General features: G+C 38.5%; 1 protein-coding gene across 1 annotated transcript in view; it reads left to right on the forward strand.

The window, feature by feature from the left end:
• Window positions 1-24,325, forward strand: part of AMMECR1 (AMMECR nuclear protein 1) — a 102,712-nt gene extending 78,387 nt beyond the window's left edge. The window contains exons 3-6 of the mRNA XM_010963664.3: window positions 2,359-2,473; window positions 16,055-16,145; window positions 17,515-17,611; window positions 19,915-24,325. Of these exons, the coding sequence (XP_010961966.2) occupies window positions 2,359-2,473; window positions 16,055-16,145; window positions 17,515-17,611; window positions 19,915-20,029 (418 nt within the window). The 3' untranslated portion in view covers window positions 20,030-24,325. The remainder of the gene's footprint in view (window positions 1-2,358; window positions 2,474-16,054; window positions 16,146-17,514; window positions 17,612-19,914) is intronic.
• The last annotated feature ends 847 nt before the right edge of the window (window positions 24,326-25,172 follow it).

Here is a 25,172-nt window from a genome sequence, read left to right on the forward strand (position 1 = left end):
GATGCATGCTACAATGTGGATGAAAACCTTAAAACATTATGCTAAGTGAAAGAAGCCAGAAGCAAATGGCCAAATGTTGTATGATTCTACTTATATAAAATGTCCAGAACAGGCAAATCCATAGAGACAGAAAGTAGATTAGCACTTGCCAAGAGCAGGGGGGAGGGGAGAGTAGGGACAGACTCCTAACAGGTATGGGGTTTCTTTTTGGTGTGATGGACAGTTTTAAAACTGGATGGTGGTAATGATTGTACAACTCTGAATATACTAAAACACTGAACTGTATACATTAAGATGGTGAATTTTATGGTATGTGAATTATATGTCAATAAAGCTATTACATATCAAAAACATTAGCGACTATATTACTATAATTATTTGAAATTATAAAAGTGTCAAATTACATTTGTGCCAGGGGCTGGGAGGAGAGAGGAATGGGGCATTGGTGTTTAATGGGTACCGTGTTTCAGTGGGGCAAGATGAAAAAAGTTCTGGAGATGGATGGTGGTGATGCTTGCACAACAATGTGAATGTATGTAATCCCACAGAGATGTACATTTAAAAATGGTTAAAATGGTGAATTTTATGTATATTTTACCACAATAAAAAATCTGTAATCCTAAAAAAATATATTTTATGTCATTCTAATGTATAAGGCTTTTTTTACCCTCTTTTTTTTTTTTTTTTCTTTTTACAAGGGAAGCTGAGTGTGATTGGCCTTTGGATTTTTATGCATGAGATTCTTCTGGTCTGTGTTTTAGATCTTCTCTCCTGTGTGTATGTGTTGGGGGCTGGTGGGGGCGTTATACACATACCATAAATGTCTTTATCTTGGCTTTGAATGAGAACTTGAAAATATTTTTTAAAACTCTATTTGCCAGTTGGAAAATAAAAGAAGCCAAACTGTAGGAAATTTGTGTTGTTGAATTATAAATTAGTGAAATGCTGTTCTCAGAGTATGAATTATCACAGATTTCCTGATTTTCTCGTTAGTCTTAGCTCCCTGAATGGGGAAAAACATGTATACTTTATATATAACATCTCTATCTTTCTGTAAGCCTTTTCCTCTGTAGAGCAGGATAAAACGAACACCAAAATGCATTGAAAACACTTACAAACATACAAGTATGTTTGTATAATACAGTGAGTGAGTTTCTGAATGCAAAGGAAGAGATGGAAACATGAAAAAGAAAATCCAGCAATGAGGAAGTCACTGAAAAAGGAATTAAATTATTTCCAAAGGTCACAGAACTTTGTTCTGACCCAAGCAGTTTGTAGGCTCTAAATTTGTAACCTCTAAGGATTAATCTGTGAAAACATTTTCTAAGCCTGGCTCTGCTGTACAGGACATTTGAAGATCGACAGCATAAATGCCAACAGTGCCATTAATACAGTGTGCAATCAGAGATGTGTTTGTTTCCTTGACCAGGAAGTGGTTTCTTTTAAAAGTACAAGGAACACACAGTGCCTGTGTGTGTGTGTGTGTGTGTGTGTGTGTGTGTCTGTGTCTGTCTGTCTGTCTGTCTGTCTTTGCACTTTTTGTCCATTCTACTATTGCAGGAAGAATTATGATCTTCCAACATTTTTTGTCCTTTACAGTGGGGTTTTTCTAGAGTTTGGCACTGTGGTACACTACCTTGATTACAAGATCCAATCAGAGTTGATGTACTCAGAAATCCATTGATGTGATTACTGGTCTCCTAATCATAATTTTATTTCCTAGATTAGCCCTATTTCCTGTAATTTCACAATTTTTGAGTTATATCTTGAATTATCCTATATAGGGGGCCTGAAATCCTTGTAAGTATTTTTAGTTTGTAATTTACATGATTATTTTCATTTTCTTTGATTTCTTTTGCTTGAAGAAAATAAATTTTTTTATCTTTTTTTGAACTCTTTAAGTGAAGTTCTATGGTAACCAGCCAACCTAGTTTGAACTTTTTTTTACAACGTAAAATATATATATGTATATTTTTTTTCACCAGTGCTAGATGCAGAAGTCTTCCCACAAGTTTCCACTACTCTGATTTTTATTCTCCTCAAAAGTAAAATAAAGCATTCTTAGACTCTGCAAATAACAGGGAAGTACACCAGGAAATGACTGTACAGGAAATGTAATTGATCATTCACTCTTTACAACTGAATTGGTCACAGGATTGGAGAGTAAACACCATCTATTGAATGAACAAAAATAACGACTTCTAAAATCTTTGAGGCCTTTGAGTATACTTGAAGATGTTGGTACTTTACTGATTTGTTTTTTAATCTCTTACCTTTTTTCTCAAATGATTGCCGGCATTTGAAACTAGGAACTCCCATATCTAGTGATTGCTTTAATATTTGCTTTGTTTTCAACAGTGCCCTTAAAGATAGCCGTTTTCCCCCAATGACAAGGGATGAGCTGCCGCGGCTGTTCTGCTCAGTGTCTCTGCTCACTAACTTCGAAGATGTCTGTGATTATTTGGACTGGGAGGTAAGATTATAGAGAATTTTTAAAGAAAAATGAAGGTAACTCCTGAGTAATTATTAAAAATTAGGCCCAGAAAATAGCTTTTTCAGCCCATTCTCTATTGTAGGAGATAGAGAGTAACAAAGATAAAGTTCACAGCAGATCGATGAGTTATGAGCAAAGAAGTTTTTTTTTTTTTTAAGGCAAAGTGCCCTGTGTTGTTTTATCCCCAGACTGAATTTGCTCTTCATTTTTATCCTATTATTTTGCCACAGCACCTCATAAAAGCTGTTAATAAGTAGTAGGCAGGACTGATTGGAATTTATTTCTCCTCTTATTTCCATTCCAGTGCACTCTGGTGTGACTGCCACCAAAGCAGTTTGGTGGTCAGAGGATACATCACAGAAACAAGGAGCAAAAGAGTTAGGATGATACACCTGTTGAGGAAATCCGCTCATGGATAATAACAGGGTGTTGGTTAACTAGAGTTAAATCATGCTGCTTCCTTCTGGGCTACCTTAATCTATGCATTTACACACACTAACAAATAAGGGGATATCTAGGGTACTCTGTGCATTGCCATTATCCGAATAGCCTATATTGATCATATTTTTATTCTTCTTTAGTATGTGGGGTTGGGTTGTTAAGGAAGTTCAGAGGTTCTCACCATGATTTGTTTTGGTGGTTGGGTGCAGTTAGTTGAATGTATGTCTATGGCATGTTACACGGAAACATACCCATCTTAATGCTTAGTGTATTTGAGGCATGTGCTACATGTACAAAAGTGCTAAGATTTGTTCCCTGCCATAAACCTCTTATAGTCTAATAGCAGAGAAAAGAAGTATACACAGGCACAAAGAGATGAGTGCTGTAAGAATGAAACAATGGGAATTCAGTGACATACAGAGCATTCTTGTTCATACCCACACTCATTTATGACATGACTGTATCAAGATATAACATGTTTAAGGGGAGAGTATAGCTCAGTGGTAGAGCACATGCTTAGCATACACAAGGTCCTGGGTTCAATCCCCAGTATCTCCTCTAAAAACAAATAAGTAAGTAAACCTAATGACCTCCCCGCAAAAATATTTTTTCTTAAAGATACAATATGTTTAATTCTACTGCCTTTTTAGAATGACTACCCCCACAGTAACTGAGATATTTTGATTTGTGGACAGACCACTTTCTTGGCAGTTAATTTTATTTTTGCCCCCCTCCCCGATTCCTTTTGAGACTTTGGACAACTTACTCCACTGCAATTCAGTTTTTCCACATACAGAATAAGACATTTATAATGTTCTTAATCTTCATTGAAAAAAATCTCTGTGATATAAATATTGTTGTTATGCCAGAGCTATTTAAAAAATTCTGCAGAGAGTAGGATGAAAGAGTTCCTTTCTGGGTTTTGTGGTAGGGTTTTTTGGAGCATTATCAGAATATGAAAGCATCTTAAGTTTTTTTTCTAAAGGAGAAAATAAAATTAGTTGGTAGTGTTGATCCTGGCAGAGTTGGAATGTGTAAAACCTTTTATAGAATTAAAAATTTCCTAATTGATTGTTTTCTATAAGTTTTATTGCTCCTATTTGAATTTTTCTTAAAGAGAAGTCTACCGATATTATAGAAATATTCCCAGTACTTAATTTTTAAACGATCCCAAATCATATCCCTTACTCATTAGCAAGTATTACAGTTCAGGTGGTTCTTTGACTGTTTTAAGGCCACTGCTTCCTATTCTCTAGCTAGAGTTTTATTTCTGCTTTCTGAATTGGAGGGTGCTCTGTGTGTGTGTGTGTGGTGGTGGGGATGGGTGTGATAATAGTGGGAAAAGCCCGAGATCTAGGGGATGACTGAGCTATAAAAACACTTCTGCCCTTACTTGCAGCCACAGTTGGAGTACAGTTCTGGGGGAGGCAGGGGGTGGGTGGCACAGAGTACACCATCATCTTCTTTAGCCCATACCAGGCACTGTCTACAGCTAAAATGAACCTTAGTATTACTGGGCTTTTATGTTCATGAGATGTATCATCTTTCTGTTGGGAGGGTGGGAGGTGAAGCATTTAAGAATTGGTACTGTGTACTCTTTCATGGAGCATTTATCATCTCTGGTCACCCACCATCTGCCAGTTATAATTTCTAGAAGATTCTATATTGATTCTACTTGGTATTGTATATTTAATACATTCCTTAAGGCTTAAACATTGGTATCTATTTAGTGATGCTTTTACATTAAGCAACAACAACAAAAAACATACACACATATATTTTTGTGCTTTTAATATATAAGCATTTGAAAGTGATTTAGGTACTGCTAGAATGAATGGCTGCACTAAAAGGGAAAGACTGTCCTTTTCAGTTAATTTCTCTTATGCTAAATACTTTGTGCATAAGAGAAATTTGTTCCCAAAGAGTAAGGGTGAAAGTTACATTTTTAAGTAGAAGAATATGATTTGGCCCTTTTTAAGAAAATGTACCATAATCAGTGATTGAAAATGGAATGATATTATTGTGGGAATGATATATAAGGATTTTTCTTAATAATTCTGAAAAAGCATTGCTACTTTAAACACAGAATGCCAAAGTAGAATTAAAGGCATTTTAAAAAAAGTATATGGCAATAAAATTCCACTCCTGAGTTATTTACCCCAAAGAAATGAAAATAGATGTTGAAACAAAAACTTGTACATGAACGTTCATACAGCTACTATTTTCACAATAGCCAAAAGGTGGAAACAACCCAAATGTCCATCAACAGATGAGTGGATGACAAAATGCATTACAGCCATACAATGGAATATTATTCAGCCATAAAAAGAAATTAAGTACTGATACATGCTACAACAGGAATGAGCCTTGAAAACATTATGCTAAATGAAAAGAGCCAGACTCAAAGGCCACATACTGGATGATTCTATTCATATGAAATATCCAGAATGGGCAAATCCATAAAGATAGACAGCAGATTAGTGGTTGCCAGGGGTTGCAGGGGAAGGGGTGAATGGGTCTGCTTAATGGCTACAGGATTTCCATTGGGGGTGATGAAAATGTTCTGGAACTGGACAGTAGTGACGGTTGTATAACATTGTGAATGTACTTAATGTCACTGAACTGTACACTTTAACGCGGTTAAAATGGTAAATTTTATGTTATATGTATTTTACCACAATAAAAGGCATATATACATGTGCATGTTATATATTCAAACCTACTATCCGTAATAGTATAGTAATCCTAAATTATCGAAGAATAAAACTTTAAAAATTCAAAACATAAAGAAAGAAATGCAAGCCATTTGTAATTATACCATTCTGAGATGACCACTGTTAACATTTTGGAATACTTAATTCTTTTTCTGTGTCTTTGTCTCAATAAAACCACATATTTGTTTATGTAACTGAGATCATATTGAATATACAGTGACTATTAAAAAGCATTATGGGGAAGTCTGTTTATGGTTTATCTTTGTATATAAGTTAATTATTTATATTGCGGATTTCCTTTATGAGAATTCAGTCTATATTATGAAGATGTATGTTTCACTTTGATAAATTTCAGTCAAATAGGTACAGCTTTTCTTCCAAGAATGAAATATCCTATACACCATAAAGTATCTCATCTTAACCTGAAATGCATAGTGTTATATATGTTTATGCCAGAGGGGGAACAGATGATTACAGAATTTCAACAGAGAATTTTTAAGTCGGGGATCGGTAATGAGTATGTTTTATATAAGCAGAAGGCTCTATCATAGAGCTTTCTGGCCGAAGTACAGTTTGAGAATTGACCCCCACTGGTGAAGTGTGTTACTGCAGTAGAATTCCTAATTAAAGGGACAAAAATGCCCAGATCAAAGCAGGGAGAGGGAGAAGTCTAGAAGTCCCCAAGGGAAGAGTTAGGTAACTTCAGTAACAAGAAAGACATCCCTGTGGTCATGAGGATGAGGGATGTGACCAGTGGTAACAGACACCTAATTTTCAAATAATCAGGAAAAAAGTGAACTGCCGCAGGGCTGGCAGTTACTTTCTTCTTCATCCAAAGCTTTTAACTCAGCCTGTTTGGGACCTCTCTTTTGGTAACATGTCTCTAATTTTATAATGGAAGTTAGTAGGAAAGTAGGATTTACAACAGACCTTGTTTTAGAGGCTAGAATGCTTCTGTTTGATAATGCAAAGACTGATAAATGGTTTCACAAGTGGGTGTAATTCATTTCAAGTCAATGCTGAATTGACAGAATGATCAGTAATGCTTCCTTCTGTTATAGTTCCTCAAAATAGTGTTTATACATTTAAAATAAGTGTCTATAGGTAGCCTCTCAAGGGCTCTGAGTAGTGATTAGAAACAACAAAACCATCCACAAAAGGCTGTAAAGACAGACTGGAACAGTGGTCCCACCCTTCTGAGAACTGCTGATCATTTCCCACATCGTGATCTATGTGTTGCCCTGGTAGCTGTGAAAAGAATGAAGAGTGAATGATTTGGGGGGAAAGTTCATTAACTGATAAGTTGAAACATCTACCTGCAAGGCTAAAATGGTTGTTAAAAGAGGGAAATTGCTCCTCTCAGGAGAAATCCAAAGTGATCTGCCTTGTGTTTGAAGACAGAAACATGTCACTGTTGCTCTGTGTTCTTCAACTGACAGCATTCTCTTAATTCTGAATGGCAGGATGACTGACCAACACTGCACTTTAGAAAGAGAGAAAAGCTCGCACGGCATGTTGGAGTCCTCTAAAATGATATGTAGCCTAGCACTTGTATGGTTCCACTATTTGGGAGCCACATTTCCTTTTAAAGATCTGAAAGGATAGAAAACCAATGACATTACAATACCTGGCGTTTGACTCAAGGGGTGATTCTAGGGTGTCATCTACTGGCTGCTCATTTTCAGGACAATATAAATAAGCTTTTTATTTCTGGAAGAACTTGTATAGCAAATATGTTACCCGTGATCTTGTTGGGGAACGAATGTAGCAATTTGCTGACAGATGTCAAAATATTTTATAAATTGTAGTCAGGCATCTTTATTTCTGTGCTTTAGAGATAAGATCATTTTGAAGGCACAAGGAGAAATGTTTTCTGTATTCTAAAGTAGACCTTTAGATCATATTTCAATAGATTAATGACATTTTTACAAACTGTAAGGCACTTTTTGCTCTATCTAGCTCCCTAAATCACTGACACCTCATCGGTATATACAGCTGACACTTGTGGTCCTAATAAGACAGACTATTCCTTTTTAGCACCCAACACTTACATGGAATCAACCCACGGTGAGGCTGGTCAGCATGATTCTTATGTGATGCCAAAAATCTGTCCCCAGACTATAGAGCTAGACCCCAAGCCCCTAGTCTCCCTCTGTCCCTGAAGTACTGAAGCATCTGTCATTATTTGTGAGCTTGCTGGACTCCTGGTACTCAGAGAGCTGCACTTCACTTGGAAAGCAACCTCCAGAGCACACCTCTGAGTGATCACAGCTCCATTTTTAACGTGTTCGGTTGCAGTTAATAATAGGATGCTATTATAACAGCATTCATCAGAGTAAACAGATGAGATGAATAAATTGGCTGCCATCATTATCTCTCATGTATTTTAGAAGTTCACGTTCTCCGTCTCGCCCTCTCTCCCCATCTAAAGGTTTACATTTTTCTAGCTCCTCTTAATGTTCCACTGAAAACAGTTGTTCCCTTTCACACACAGATGATTAGCATGACTCACAGAGTCACCAAGTGAAATGACTTCTGGTGGTATATGTTCTGTCAGCCCCCAACCCTGGGTTATTTTTTTCACAGTTATGATAAACACTCTGTTTTGCTTCTCTTCTAACTTAAGATTTCTGCCTTTAAAAAATATACATGTAGGCGTCATATATCTAGGAAAACGCTTTTCACAGTGTTTTCTCAGGGACCTTGAGATTTTTGTGTAAGATGTCACTGTCGTTATGATAATTTAGTCTTTGTCCTCAAGCTCTACTTTGAATGTTTTTTCAAGTGCCGCGGAACACTGGGAAAGGAATGCTTCATGCTTCCTGGCTATCTAAAAAGAATTTGCTGTGAATCAACAAGTCAGTGTATCAGAAGCCTAGTGAGGAAGCAAGCCAAGCAAAGTAAAGTAACTTCTAGAAGGTGATTTAATGTGTAAAAATGTCCATTAGCTCTTGGGACTCTTAGTAACATGGGCTGTTGTAGTCCATTCTCAGGCTTCCCCCAGTTGCTTCCTGCTTTCCTCCCAGTGTGTTGTTTGGTGGGGGGGGGGCATCTTCCTGTTTCTTCCCCCAAATCCACACACTTTTCCAGCCCTTTCCCTAGAAGTTCCATTCTAGTCTCCTCTTTCCTGTACAGTTTGCCGGTGTGTATATATCTCCAGCATGCATATAAAAGGGTACAGAATTTCAGGCATGAGGGGACTCGGGTTCTCTTCCTAACTGCCACTACCCAGCTCGGTGACCTTTCTGGATCACCATTTCCTCACCAGGAATCTGGAAAAGTTGGACTAGATAATTCCTCAGATCTCTCTGGATGCTGACAGAGTGTGATGCTGTGACTCCCATCTTATGAATGGCTCGCTTCGTTTTTCTTCCAGAGAATGAATCACTACTAGCCATTTAGAAGTCACAAGTGGTCCCTATAACTTTTCAAATGGCCATTGCCAATTGAAATGTAGGCAACGAAGTGAAAGTTTTTTTTAGTCCATTTAAAAATTTTTTTACATTCTAGATTTCTTTTTCACAAAGGAATTCTCTTTAGGAAGGAAAATATTCTAAACCATAAATGCTTCTATTTTATTACTGCATCATCCCTTGTTTTAAGTCAACATTATACTTGCAAATCCTAATTCAGCAAATATAGTAGGGAGTGATTATTCACTTTACAAATAGGTATTTTCCTTTGCGGAAAGGCTCACTATAGGGTTTCGTTATTGTCTTCCTCATGACTTTAAAATTAATTCATTTACATAAATTCAACCCATATGTAATTTTTTAGGAACAAATCTCTTTTGTAGACTTGAGTAAAACCATACTGAGTCGGATACTCAATGTACAGTTCTAAGCTGTATAATGTTTTTCTTAGTTTCCTATCAGGCAAACAACATTATTTTATATTGGGAACATTTGCAAGAGGTGTTTTTTCCCCTAGCCTTTGAAGAGCAAACTAAATCACATCTCTAGATTTTAAGAAAATTTTATAACTTTAGGTTCCTTTCTGTAAATTCACTCCCTTCTTCATTCTCTTTAAAGAAATGGTAGGAATGCATTTTTCTAACTTTTGATGAAAAGCAGGCTTTTTATTTAAAGGTCACCTGTGTTGCCTGAACTTTCCTTGGAAAGCTGCAGGATGTTCAGTTTTTAAGGAATGCTCATTATAATTAATCATTACAGAGAACTGGGGTGTTTTTTTTCCCCTTAATTGCACTCTAAGCTGTCACTTGTTCTCTGCACAACCTTAGAGTAAGAAGAATTTCTTTCATTGCAAATGATATATAAACATGTTTGGCTTCATAGCTTTTCAAAGCACCTCTTCAGTAGCCATGCTTTTTAAAATCTTAACTAATTCTTTAAAGGTTCACGGGGGTGATTAGTAGCTAGTCCAGGTATTTTAGAGCTGTGCGTCTGCTGTTAGTTAAAATAAATGTTATCAGATTGTTGTTCAGTGGCCTTTGTGAAATAATTTGGCAGGCTCATGTTCCTGATAGACAAGATGTCTAAATCTCCTACGGGAATCAAAATTGGCACTAATTGGTCCTTTGGTAAGCCCTGCAAAAGACAAGAATTGAGACTGAAAAAAAAAAAGAATTGAGACTGAACTGATTTCTAAGCTAAAGGTGACTGGTTTGCAGGGATTTTAGAGAAGAGCAACACATGTATATTTTGGTCAAGGAGACCTTTGCAGTTGTTTTCACAAAATAGCAACAGGGAAAAAAAAAAAACAAACAACCTCAGCTGAGGTAGATGGTGAAGCAGTTTTTGTGTGTGTGTGTGTGTGTGTGAAGCAGTTTTTAAAGTAGAATATGTAAAAAGGTTACCCATTACCCAGGCCCAAGTAAAGCTCTGCAATCAATTACCCTTTTTGATTCATTTTTGTAGCACTTCTTCTGCTTTTAAAAGCTTCTCACTTAAAAGAAATTGGAAAGCAAGGACAGCTACAGAAGCTGGTCAGATAATAGATAAAAACAGCCTAATAATATAGTCCTTGGCAGCATCTCGGTTGGTTCAGAAGATTATTTTTTAAGTTACTGAGGCAAGAGTTGTCTCTTGGTGGCACTAGGATCACATGCCATCTTTATTTTCTCTTTTATGCTTTTCTAAAGGGATTTTTTTGTAATATGCGTGTATATTTTTATAAACAAAAAATCCATTTTTTTTAAGGTTTACAAAAGTAAAAATTACCAAGGGAAAAACCCTGAATTGCAGCAACACTGTTTTTAAAATTTATTTGGCCAGTTGTGAAGTGTTGTTAACCATTGTTAATTGTTAACTGTTAATTGTTAATCAGATAGGCCCCTTCAAAACTTCAGATTTACTTCTGAAATTGATGGGTGCATTAAAGTGATGGGGAATCACAACCCTGAGGATTTGATGGGCGGATCTGGACAATATGTAGTCGACATTATTTTTGGTAGTATCAGGATTGGAGGAAGTGATTCATTAGGATCTGTACAAATTGTCATCAGCCTTTATGATGAAAATGTTAATTTTTCTTTCCCAAATAAGAATTATTCAAGACATAAACTTGGAGAAGGCCCAAGTTTGGAGTATTTTCCTTATGTGGAATTTGCTTCCACTGGGAAGAGGAAGAGTCAGTCTGCAGAAGGCTGAGCTGGGGGTGGGACAGAAGGTACCATGGGGCTATGAGTGAACAAGTTGAATCTTCTTCGTTGTGGTTTTCGTGCTTTTAGGCGAAATATCACTTAGGGCTTTGTCTTCCTAAGAATATTAGAAACACCAGACTCTGGGTCAGACCCATGGGTTGTCCAGTGCAGTGTTTATTTCTGTCCGTGATACCACAGACTGTTTTGTGAGAGAGCATGTGTGGGGATGCCAGCCTCTAAGGTTGGGGGGTGTGCCAGACATCCTGAGCTCCTCATTAGGAACAGAGTCCTTTCATTCAATTCAGTGGAACTGGCATATTGAGCCTGGCAGTTCACTCTTATGCGAATGACCAGTGACTGGCTGCTTTGTTAATTGCAAAGCATATTTTGCCAAATGATACCAGCAACAAAGCCATGTCAGACAACCTTCGATTCTTTGGCCTCCTGATGGGTTTTCTTTTATTCAAGGTGAACCCACTGAAAATCAGTGGAGTGAGATGGCCATTCTGTTACAGGGAAACCCAACATTTGCTTCTGAAAATGGGGCAAAGTGGGACTAGCTGTGACATTTGCTAAGACAGGATGAATCTGAGACAGTAAATTGGTTTTACTGAATGGATATGGTCTCAGGGCAGATTTAGCTTTGAGAGTTAGGACTGTGTAGGTAATTATGGACCCAAATGGTCCAAGGCTTGCATGGAGCCTACTCCATTTAGCCAGAGCACATTTTATACTCACTGATGCTTTTAGCCAGATGATTTTTTTCATGTTTCAGCATATCCGGATTGTTGGCTTGCTGATTAGGCTCACAAGTAAAAGTGAGACCCTTCTGTAGTGTTGCGGGTGGATTATAGGACTAACACTTGCCTTATAGACAGACTAGGGTATTTTAAACTTTGACCATGCAATTGTGCAGAGCATAATATGGACCATATATTGTAATGGGGTGGGAGACGGCACTTTTTTTTAAATGCTCCCGTATGGAGAGTCACTGCATTAGGGAATAATAGTTTTAAATGAAGCCACATTTCTAACAAGGGACCAGATAATGAGGATAAATGAAATCTGCAGACAGTCTAGCAGCTTCATTTTAGCCATTATTTATAATCTCTTCTCCTACCAAACCTTTTTACTATGTAGCAAAATTGATTAATTTGGATGTATCTCTTCTCCCTGTGTCCACATGCTCTCTGATAGAGGAGTGAACAGATAGAGAAATAGACAAGAGAGGAAAGAGGATGAGGCCGAGGCCAGGTGGAGTTGGGGATGCATAATCTCCAATCTGAATAATCAACTCCAGAATAATCAAGATATATTTTAGGGTCCTAACATTAATCTTGATATTTAATCATTCTGGGCGATGTTAAAAACAAAAGATTGTATAATAGCATTAATATAAATCACTTGCTATGGAAAGGTTCCGAATAAACGTAGCTTTCTTTTTTAGCATGAAACAGGAGTCTATTGAACCGCTCTTAATGTCCTCTCAGCACACACAGATACAGCTCTGTTTAATTCCATATCCTCTTATCTATAAGTCCTACATTTAATTTACTACCATTCGAGTTGATTTATAGCTTTGCTTAGCAAAAGTACAGTCTTGATTAAAAGGATATTACCATAGCTGATGGACCTTGAAAGCATTTTTTTTTCCTCAGACCTTCTAATAATTTTGAAAATGATCTGCAGACTCTGATAAGGCTACCTTTGCAAGTCTCCAGTTTTTGCTCACCTGGCTGTACTTTGCTCAGTGGTAGCGTAGTGAGGGGTATTTGGTGGCACAGTGTTCCCATATGCTAATTCCTTACCCAGCCTTAGAAGTGGCAAGTTACTAGGATAGAGTTTTAGAGCAAGTTTGCTTCAAAGAACCCCAAGACCCTTGTTAGCTGATCTCTTATCTAGCTGATAATTGCAACTAGAGCCTTTATCTCTTGGGATGCTGCTGGGCCAAAGGATTCTCCAGTCTGTCCAAGGGAGGATTCCATTATTATCCATGAGGGTTACGTTTTGGAGTTGCAGCTGTGACAATACAGAATGAGTTTTGGTGCTCATTTCAGGGGTGATGACTTAATTTGCAAAGCCAGTGATCTCCACGGGTTGGCCAGATTCGGTCATTCTCCTCAGTAGGCCATTTTCCACTCTCCTGTTTTGATGGTGCAGTATGACTGTTTGGTGGCATCTGTGGTTCTGGGAGCAAGGAAAATGTTGTTGCTCAACATGTGACAAAGGCTATTTATGCTTTGATTCTGTTCAGAACATTATTACCATTCTCCTGATTCCACTAGTTGAAAAAAATGAGTCACTCTGGCTTGGCTTTCTGTCTCTGTGGAGTGTATTTTTGACCTATGAAATAAGTTATTTCTCACAAAGGAATCACTTTAAAATCACCATACCTACAGTTCAATGTACAAGGGTTTCAAATGCTCAGAACCATAGGAACACAGAGAAGAATTCAAAATTGTCAGTGTGGTACTAATTTAAAATGGGAGAGTTTTGATAATTTTTTTCCTATCAAACTTGATGGTGGGGCCTTCTCAAAATACAAAAGTAAATCAATTTTATTTGTGAACAATTTTTATTTTGGTCAGTACGTCCTTCCAATTTGGTCTTAACTTCCTCATATTTATCTTTATTAAGATATTATTCACATACCATACACTTGGTCTTATCTCTTTTCATTATTAAGTTACTAGGCTTCAAAAGCTCTGTAATTTTTGTTGAAGAGCACAGAATGTACTTATGTCTAAATCACCTCCAATTTGCCTAAATCACTTTTTTGTAACACACAGTCATAGTCTGTCAGAGCTAGACTGATTATTAGAGGTTACCTGGAATAAAAATCACCTGGGGAGTTGTTCTTTTCCCAAACTATACTTGCTGAAGTATAAAACCTCCTAAAATTCTTATAAAATTTTGCAGCCTCCATCCCCACCCCATGCTAATTAAACAGTACTGATTCAGCCTAACATTCCCACCTCCCAGGGAAACATTCTTCCTCTCACAATTTTGATTAGACACTTTAATAAACACCAAAATTCTTTTCAATTTTAACTTGACAGATTTTTGATAAATTGAGTTGAAGATGGCAGAATTCACCTCAGTGAATGATGGGAGCATAAATTATTTATGCCATATATTTTAAAAAACAAATTATGAAGGCTCTGATATTATTGAAGGAAAAAAAAATTTCAAAGTCACTGATCAGAAAGTCAGTATCCAGAAACTGTTGCAAATTTGTCATTGTCTCCGTACCGTGTCAGGCACTGGGGAGATGAGTAGATGTCCTTTATCCTGGAAATGTCTGATAGCTAAGCACTCATATTTCTTCTCAGCTGTCCATGGTCATTTCCCACAGGGTAGGGGAGGCCTTATTGTGTTAGTTTTTAAACAGCTGCCCTGATTGCATTCTCAGCAGAAGGAGATTCATAAGAATGCTGATATTAGATAGAAGAAATGACCACAGAGATAGGCTTTAATAAAAAAACATAAACTGCTCAGAAGATCTGTCAGACTCTACTGGATGGCTGTGTGAAGACTTAGGTAAAAACTGAAATGGATTTTCCAGAGGACTTTTTTCCCTGAAAAATTGAAAACTTTCAGGCTAAGTGCAGAAGAAGTTTCTGTGGACCCCTTTTCCTCTTCTAGACCTTCACATCCATTTATGTGTATGGCTATAACCACCTGCTCTGAAAAGAAGCCTCTTTCTTGTGTAAAAAATGTGTACCTGGTCCTAACATCTTCCCTCCAGGACCTTGGACAACCTTAAGCTCCACCTGGGAATCGTTGATCTAAAGCAGCCATGGATTTAGGAGGAAAGAACGGAGTTGTTACACTTTTGAAATGTCATTTTTGTTATCCATGTTTATAAAGAAGTAAAGAACCTTTTAATGAACTTTAGCTCTATATACTATTCTATGTGAGATATGAGGGGAAAGGACAGATTCCTTTTCACTGGATGCTAATCAAGGAAAAAGTACCTTACTTTCTTAAAACATTAGCAAGAAATTGCCCACAGTTACTTGGGAGACTCCCTTTTTTAGGGTACCACCAAAAGTTAGCCGGTTTCACATAATAAAGTGATAGTGGTCTCTGAGTTAGTGTATAAGAAACTATGCAAAAATGCCCTGCCCCGAAGTAACTGGAAATCTTTATTGCTCTTAGATTTGGCAGCAGTGTATGAGGGCAACGATGGAGATGGACAGTGAGGGTTTGCCACCCCCACTTTAAGCCACAGTACATTTTTCAGAAGTACTATCTGTAATGGGTGACGATGTAGGATCTGGGAGTTGTTGGTTTTTTCAGTCTTATCTGTGTTTATCTACATATAATTCAAGGTTTTAAAGAGACTAGGCAGTTTGGGAAGAGAGTCAGCAGCCCTTGAAGTTTAAGAACGCAATCTGAAATGGTGATTCTGCCTGAAAGCAGGATGGTTGTTTGCTGTCTCTCTGAAGTCAGTTCCCTGGGTCTCATTCCTTACTGTCATGAGCTACAATTTGGGGATGGGGGCCGGACTTTTGCCATTGACCATCTTATTCTACATACAGCCCCAAAATGGTTGTTCCAGTTCCAAACAGAATAGCATAGCCCGGCGCATGTTGGGCACATGCCAGTCAATGTTTTCAGTCTCCATGGCCATCATAATGGCCTTCGATCCCAAAGTCAGTGCTTTGGAAAGAGAGAACGGATATGCACTTCAAAAAACAAGGGGAAAGGAAGAGCTGCATTCTCTTGAAAATTAAATGTAACTTTTTCTTTGGTTTCTTTGAAGAAGACTGTACTAATAAAACTGCCAATTTCTTTCAGGTGGGTGTACATGGCATTAGAATAGAATTCATCAATGAAAAAGGATCAAAACGCACCGCCACCTACCTACCGGAGGTTGCAAAGGAGCAAGGTCATTGTTGTACTTTATTTCATAAGATCTGGTGAAGAATTTAAACAAATATACAAATTGCAATGCACTATCTGACCTTGCAGTTATGTCTGATAATTGATCACTGACAAATTATAAGAAATGACTCTTCCATCACTGCCACTGCAACGTCTGTATGAAATCGGTAAATTATACAGAAGCTGAACCTCTGCACCAAAGTCTGGCAGCAAAGACATACAAAAGTATACTTTCCAAAAAGCAAAGATTTGTGAAAGTTGGGTTTTATTTTAAGGCAATGGTTTGCTACAAATTTAAAGTGCCATTTCCCCATATTCTACTGTGCTGCACCCTTGCGGCAAAAACAAGTCTCAGCCACATAGTTCATTGTCAGTATCAAATGTTTCCTTCTTAGGTGATTGCCATTACTCATTCTGCTACTATCAAGACTGTAGGTTTCCCAAGATTAGGAGCATTGAGAATATTAGTTTTATATGTTCCTAATCAACAAACGTTTTTTGATTTTGCAGATAAAGCACAAACCTTTATGAACCACCACTGTAACACAAAATAAATTTTCACCCTGTAGTATCTTGTCCTTCCTAGCCACTACTCAATTCTTGTTTCATGTTAGTTGAAATGAATATCTCTTCTTTATCTCATGGAGCATTTCTTCTCGGAAAGCATCTGTTATTTGCTTTTCCCATGTCTGTTTCATATAAATGTGAGATAGATAACTGCAAAAATTTACTATCATTAAGCCCCCTAAACAAGAGAATTAGTCTTTAAGGCAGCTATCTGAAGATTATTGGGGTTGCTTTTGAAGATGTCTTAACTCTGTAGTTCCGTTGACGTCGTAAGGCTTACATAAGAGGTGGAAGGCTTCAACCATGAGTGTGCATCCTGTGTCAGAACTGATAAAAATGCCTTTGAATCCTGCACACAGATGCACTTGATTGATGCCAGAAGATACCATTAGAAATGGCAATTACCATGGGTTAGCGTGGGAGTCCTAATAACTACTATTGAGTTGGCACAATGATGCTTTTCCCTCCCATTTAAAAATGTCACTGGTGGAGGAGAGTACAGTGTTTGTGGCTTGTTGCTGAGACGTGGCTGAGCAGTCACTGCCAGTCTCTTAGGCTCCTTACCTTCCAGTGTGGTTGAAATAAAGAAGCCAATGTTGCTAGCCATTGTGCATAGCTAGAACTTAAGGTCTGCAGTGGTGTACCTGCTTCTGTACAGGATGAAATGTGTGATTGTTTTTAGGGCCAAAGGGGTTGATGGCATTTGGTGACAGTGATAGCTGACCTCTACAAAGTCATTTTGTATTTAACCAAAGGTGCTTGTTACATGTGCTTGACTGGTATTTTATCTGGTCTGCTCTCCACAGGATGGGACCATATTCAGACCATAGACTCCTTACTGAGGAAAGGAGGATATAAAGCTCCGATTACTAATGAATTCAGGAAAACCATAAAACTGACCAGGTACAGAAGGCATCTCCTAGTGCAAGGCTAACCAGTACATCTTGATGCATATACCTATAATCCTTTGATCTCTCTCCTCTCTTAACTGCACTGTGTCTCTTCTGAAACAGAGTGGAAGTGAATGGCAGTACTGTGTACTGGGGGTGGAGACAGTGGAACCCTGCTGGGCAGTAAAACCCGTATGATGTATGAGCCCATCCTTCCCATCTTAGCTCTGTGTGATTACTCTGGCTTTGCCTAAGCAAGCCCTCTGAGCCTTTAGACTGCATGATTGAAGAAAGTTACCCGAATTAGCTATTGGCTAGCTTTCGACATTGCTTAGCAGAACCCCAGGATTCTGATCAGCAGTCCCCAAATGTGAATTTCACCTTAGAATTTTGGCAGTGATAGAAAGCTTGCTGAAAAACATAATTGAGCTAAGACTCACATATGCTAAATAAATTTCCACATGGGCTCATAGGGGTACTTATTTAAAAAGGAAAATATCAAACATTTTAGGAAAATGGGTTGCTGTTTCCATTTATTTTAATTCCACAAAACCACATTGGATGCCTACAGTCTAAAAATGGACTCTTCTCAGCTCTGAGGAGTTAACAAATTTGAAAATGCCTCCATCTCTGCTTTCTCTGAGCTCACATTCTAGGAAAATAGAAGAGCATGTACAATAATAATTATCACTATCAGGCAGAATGTGATGGATGCTGTCAAGTCATAGAGTAGGGAAAGAGGAATCCCAGAAAATTTCAAAGAGGAGGTCGATTTGAGGCTGAGCTCACTGAGTAGAATATTTGACAGGTGGAGAGTGAGGGAGGAAGGGATTAACTTAAAGAGAACTTAGTGAGTCAATGCATGTAGGTGGCGAAATACAGAGCAAATTCTAAGGAATGTTCCAAAGTCTGATTTGGTTGGTCTTTCGGTGTATATATAGAAGGTGGTCATTGAAATATGGCCCAGGTTAGATCATGGAGACTAAGGAGTTTAGACCTGATTCTATACGCAGTTGGTGGCCACTGAAGGGTTTTAAACAGATGAACTTGGGGAGGTGTAAGTTTGGCACAGGAAAATTTGTTAGGAGACAGGCTGTTATCTAAGAATCTATGGCAGCAATCCAAAGAAGGTGAACTGGGAGCCTTAACAAGAGCTGTGGCAGGGGGATGGGAAGAAAGAAGGGAAAAGAAGATGTTGTGGAAGGAATAAAAGGACTTAATCATCATTCAGAAGTAGGGAAGAGGAGCAAGTCAAGACTTTCGTCTAGATAAAAGGGACCAAGGCAGTCCATTTAAACTAAGAGAAGGGACCACGTTGAAGGGAGTCACACTTATGCATTGATTCTGGATTTGAAGTGCTTCCTGGGATATGTGTATAGAAATATCCCATAGGTCATGAAAGTATACGTGTGTAGAGAGCTTATGGCTGGAGATGGTGATTTGGGATTGTCTGTAAAGAGGACATGGTTGAAGCTATGAGGCTAGGGTTCACTGGGTGGGGACAGAGGATAGGGTCAAAGGCACTGAAGGTAGAAACGTAGGAAAATGCTACAAGGCAGGGGTCAGATGAGTAGTCAGAGAGATAAGGAGCAGTCCGAGAGGCGGGGGGAGAACCAGAGGAGTGTGGAGTTGCAGAACGCAAGGCACCAGAGAGCTCCAAACGGGGAGTGGTGAGCGGCATGATAATGGAGCGGCCGAGCAGGGTGGGGGGTGACCTGAAAGAGCGGCAGCACGAGCCAAGATGCACTGGGCCAAGGAGCAGCGTGAGATGAGGGATGGAAGGTGGGAAATACACGTTACTTTTTTGAGAAGCGTGGCAAGGAAAAGAAACCTGGAGCTGGGGAAACACAGGGTTGGGACACCGAGAGTAAGACAAGTGTTTTGTTGTTACTGTTTTCACTTAACGGCAAGACCAGAGATGTGCGGACAGAAGGAAGGAATGGTAGGAGAGGAAGCAAGGGGAGATCCCGGAAGAAAAAGTAGTCAAGTGCATGAAATGCACACATGATAGTAACGGGCTGGCTTTCCTCTGTTCTTTCCTGTTAGCAAACCGGAGCTGAGGGGGCAATACAATCTCTAGAACAATTTGAATGAGGAGTAGTAGAGTGGAAAGAGCACCGGACTTAGACTCTGGATTCCTGGGTTCTGATCTCAGCTCTGCTGCTTACTAGCTGTGTGACACTGGGCAAGTCATTTCTCTCTCGGCCTCTGTTCCCTGTTCTATAAAATGACCTACGAGAGTCCCTCCTAGCTCTGACATTGGCATGTCACCTGCCTCTTGACGTTAACTTTGTCTCTTCCCTGACTTTCTTTCAGGTACCGTAGTGAAAAGATGACCTTGAGCTATGCTGAATACCTTGCTCATCGCCAGCATCATCATTTTCAAAATGGCATTGGGCATCCCCTTCCGCCATACAACCATTATTCCTGACACTGAGCCGCGCAGCCAGTCACTGGGCCTCTCTGCAGACCTCTTCCCAGGAGACCCTACCCCTTCTTGGTCTAGCTATCTCTTTTACTGTACCATTTTATGATGATAGTTTCCGTTGCCATGGTGAAGCTTCGACATTGTCAATTAAGATCATCATGGTAACGGGTAGGAAAATGGCATTTATTAAGATCATGTTTTATTATTTTAGATCATTGATTTTTTTTTTTTGCAGCACATACGAATTTCGGGATTTTTCTCTCCTTACAATATTATATAGAATTTTGCTTTGCTATCTCAGTCAGGTTTCTGTCTTTCTGTCTTTCCTGCCTTCCTGTCTTCTTTCCTTCCTTCTTTCCTTCTTCTCTTCCTTTTTTCGACTGTGGATGGAAGAAATTGTGCAGTTAAGGATTTTATTTAGGTTTTTCTTTTGCTTTCCTCGGTAAGATAGATCATTTTTGATAGCCGTGTTTCAGAATAATTCATATCAAATTCAGGTATTTGTATATTAATGTTGAATTTGTCTAAAATTCATTTTGCTATGAGAGCTTAGTATGTGGGTCTTCACTCCGTAACTATATGCTTTTCCCCTGGTTAAAATATATGAACTTTAGTTCTAGTATAGAACACTCGAAGGTCCATGACAGGCCTTGTCACAGAGAGTGAGAAATCATTTATGCCTATTGTGCTGGTTATTATAGGAAAATCCGTCTCATCACTTTATAGAACCAACTTACGAACTGAAACACTGTTTTAAGAAAGTACAAGCTACCTTTGAAATATGCTACAGAAATCATTTTGACAAAAATATCAGGAAGAGAGCAGATACAGAATTTAGTGCCTTTGAGAAGAATATAATTAAGTGGAATTAAGAGGGGTTAGAAAAAAGGCAATTTAGAGAGATATTCTTATAAAATGTTATTGTTTCTATATGTGAAACAACAGATTAGACAAATTCCTTACTCTGAAGTATTTTTTTAAGCTGAAAAAAATTTATTTTGAGCAAATAACCAAAAAGAGACATTTGTCTATTATATATTAATTTAAATTTGTTAGCTTTAGGTTTCAGTAAGTCATGATTGGCCAGAGACAATTTTAGCTACCATTTAAAGAAATGGTAAAGATAATCTAGTGAAACAAAAGTTCATACATGCCATGATTTTGGATGTTTGTCATGGGGACAATACTGGAGTTTTAGAAATCCTGTAAAATCGCTTGAATCTCTTTCTGCACTACATACTTTTGAGAGAAACACATTTACTATATTGGTAAGATTGTTATGTTACACCTGGAAAAATGGAGTTGGCATTTAGATGTGATAGAGTTGTTAGAGCCCAGTTCATTTGCAGGGCTAGGCTTCCCATGATGCATACAAAGAGAACTTCCTCATGTCAATAGGAGGTCCATATGTATACCCCAGAAAAAGTGACAGATGATTCTGGAGAAAGATTACCTTCATTTTATGGTAGTAAATATATGTATGTGTGTGTGTGTGTGTGTGTGTGTGTGTAAAAATTTTTTTTCAAACAGGAAACAAATATATCAAGTGATGAATATAAGTATGGTGCAGAATATATGGTCTAAAACTAAGAGATGTCACTGAGTATCAAAATGGCATAGCTTATACATGTAGTTGCTGTGACAAGTGACAGACTGCTAGTTCAGAATTTGAAAACCTTTTCTAGTTTGTGAGATAATTGGCTGAATTCCTTCTGCTTGCCCTTGTGGCAAAGCAAACTGCTTTCATTTCTGATGAGAGTTCTCAGAGGTTTGTTGGTATTCCTTCATCCACAGCATCCGTTGTTAAAATAACCATTTTCAGTTGTGATGCCTTAAATAAGAAGCCAATTGTTAGCCTGAAACGGGATCTCGGTAGCCAGTTCCCTTGAACCTAGAGATGAGTCAGAGAAAGCTACCTGTTGGGCTTTAGAAAAGGATTTTTGAGTCCTTTCATTTCTACTTGGGAGCATTTTGGAGCAGATTCATCTTTCAGTATAAAAACAAGTGGCTACCTGATAGAAATTTTTTCTTGCCCTTATAGGGATACTGAGCACAAGCTGAATGATACTGTTTGCTGCAAAAAAAAAAAAAAAAGTAAATCAAACAAGCAAACTGAAGAGAGACAAAATAGACCAATATCGATCCATCTTGTCCATCATCTCATCAGTTCAACAGGCTCCTCATCCTGGGTGAGCTCATGGTTAGAAGTTTTTTTTTTAAAGAAAAGATCTATTACATACACATATGTGTGTGTGTATACTTATACATACATACACACATATGTGTGTGTTTATGTATTTAACGGTGCTAATCAATCTTGAGCAGGTCACGTGACTGGTCATGCGGACTCTAAAATCATATCAGATTTTTTAAAATTCTTGATATATGCAGATGTTATACAGATTTTCTTACCAGTGTAATAATGTTATACTGAAGAAATAACCATCCTGCAGGCTTCAGAGGACGAGGTCAGCAATATTTCCCACCATGGCTTGGGGGAAAAGGATAGTTTTGTCTCCTTTTGTACTCAAATTAATGCACAGTGCATCTTTTGTGTCTAAGTAGCTGTTGATTAAAAGACTTTGTAGTGTAAAGGGTGTTATACAAACTTGTAATGGTGTGCTTCAAACAAATGCTAGACCCTTTCACCTTTGTCGTATATTTCAAAGCTGTTAAATATGTGGTTTGAATTAACTTTGAACATGTTGAAATATGTAGCATGTGTTTTTAACTCAGACGAAGATTCTAATTGCACAGATTGTGTTCTAGCCAGTTGTGGTTTATTTGTTCAGAAACACAAATGTGAATTGCACTCTTATCACCAGAATATTGTATAAGTTCAGTGATCTGTAAACAGCTCAGAAGTAATACTTGAACTTCATTTGAGTAGCACAAAGTTTACATAGCCCCCCTTTTAAATGTTAATTAGTTCCATTTATGTTTTCCGTTTTCAAATGCAACTGGGTATTTTTCCTCTCGGAAAATAGTACGTATTTTACTTTGGTATGTACCAAAAGGCTTCCAATTCTGGAAGGGTTTTCTTGTTCTTAAACAAGGTCAGCCAGGTACCAGATTCTAAAAGAACAACTGCCCCTCCCCCTCCCCCATTAAGTGGCCTTCTGACTGCACGAGACCGTGCTACCGCCCACTCCAGGCTCCCCGGTCATGAGAGGCCGGTATAACTGATGGAGGAAGTGTAAGGCTTGCTCTCTCTGCTCCTGTCCACCCCACCCCGCCCCGCTTAAAGCAATTAGATTTTCAGTCCAGTGCGTATAGACCCCACGCCCAGCACACCGGAAGTTTGTATACTGGCCTCTTTTCATGTCTTCAAATGTGCAGGAAATTCGAAACTGTCATCTGGAATAGGCTCCATCTCTTCTGTGTGTTAGGTCAAACCAAAGAAGCCCCCCAGCCATGCCCAAATGCTGCTCCAAAAGCCTGCCTTTCAGTCCTTACAAAAACCTTGCAGGATTAAATGTGTTAACTTTTTTATTTTTGTACAGTTTCTAAGTGATTTTTGCTAGTGATGTTAAATTGAATTAAGTTTATTTGAAGGGGTGTGAGCACCTCCTCCATTTGAATAAACTGGTGACTTTCCTTTTCTTTTTTAAAAGTGGAAACCCGTTGTGTGCCTCTCGATTTAAGGGTTTCTGATTACATTATTCTTAAGACCAGCATCGATCCTTTATATACAAAGATACGTTTTCCTTGTTTTTTATTACTGTTTCAGAAGAAAATAAACCTTTTATTTTGCTCTGGACCCAGTAACTGCGCTGGTACATAGACGCACTGAGAAAACAAACTTTTGTAACCACCTCTGACTGTTTTTGTATATGAAAGTTGATTACTTTTGAAATATTTGGATCTAGTTTCTAAGTTATTTTAGTGTTTTATATGTTCCCCGCAATTACTTTGAATCGGTCACCAGCATAATGAGTTCTTGGTGATGCAGTGGTGAGACTTGTAATGAGCAAAGCTACCTGGAGTAGCTCGTCTCCTCCTCCTTTCTTAGTACCCTGGTTTTTGATTACAGTAAGACATCAGATTCCCCAAAACCCCTTCCGGTATAACTAGCTCCTCCTTCCTTCCACACTTAATTGCTTAATAGTTTGAAGAAACTATTGGAAATGGGCATTTTATATGACATGTATGGCTTTAAAATATTACAGATGAAGAAAAAGAAAAATGAGAAGGTTTATGTGGGCCTGTAAGGTATGGCTGTGGAAAGATATTGTAGTAGTTTTGACACTATTGTTATTACCTTTAAAATCATTTACCCAATAAAATGTTAAAAACTGAGTTATCATTTGTTGTTTCTTCCTTTCACCTGCCTCATCAGAGGATCTGGGGCTTGTGGGTACTTCTTACTAAAAAAAAAAAAAAAACACCAACAGTTGACGCCTTTGGAATAATTTACTTAGGAACTGATCCTGATTTCTTTCCAAACTGGGCACTTGGGAAGCTTCACCTGCTTACAGCTGCTCCCCTCCACATGATTTGCCTATGTCATTCTTTCCTCCAGCCCTGAGCCCTGCCTTGGAGATAGACCCTAGCCTTTATTGGACAGTCTGTCCTGGCCATGATCTGAGGCAACCATCACACTTGAGTTCCAGTGGCAGCATAGCTATACTTAAGCCCGCACCAAATTTTTTCCAAATCGGTGTGTTACCGGGTGTTTCCGCTCTGTGAGCTGGTAGGGGGCAGTAGCGAAACCATCTGATGAGATGGGAAGGCTTTCTTCTGCCATCAAAGTTTGGCCATTTTCTCAGTACAGGACAGAACTGGAAAATGCCCACGATGTGGCAACTCAGAGCTTGTCCACATTCATACATTAAGCACCTCACACACGTAAACTTATCACCAGTTACTTTCCCAGTTCCAGGGTGGTATGAGATGTACCCTATTTCCAACCTGAGCAGGCAACTAGTGCTACTGACTTTCAAGGGCCAGATGGGAGCCGCCATCAAGCAAGAGATCTCTGGGAGTGCTACCTCTATCAGCTGCTGCCTTTTCTCTCTACAGAAAGGCCACTGAGACATTGTTGAAATACCTCTGGCTCTTTCTCAACGATTTGCTGTCTCGGTTTCATCATGCATATTTCAGGATTAATTGCCAGTGAATAAATGCAGGACATTTTTCTGTTACA

This window comes from Camelus bactrianus, chromosome X (genome assembly GCF_048773025.1).
Source record: "Camelus bactrianus isolate YW-2024 breed Bactrian camel chromosome X, ASM4877302v1, whole genome shotgun sequence".
In the NCBI taxonomy this organism is placed as follows: Eukaryota; Metazoa; Chordata; class Mammalia; order Artiodactyla; family Camelidae; genus Camelus; species Camelus bactrianus.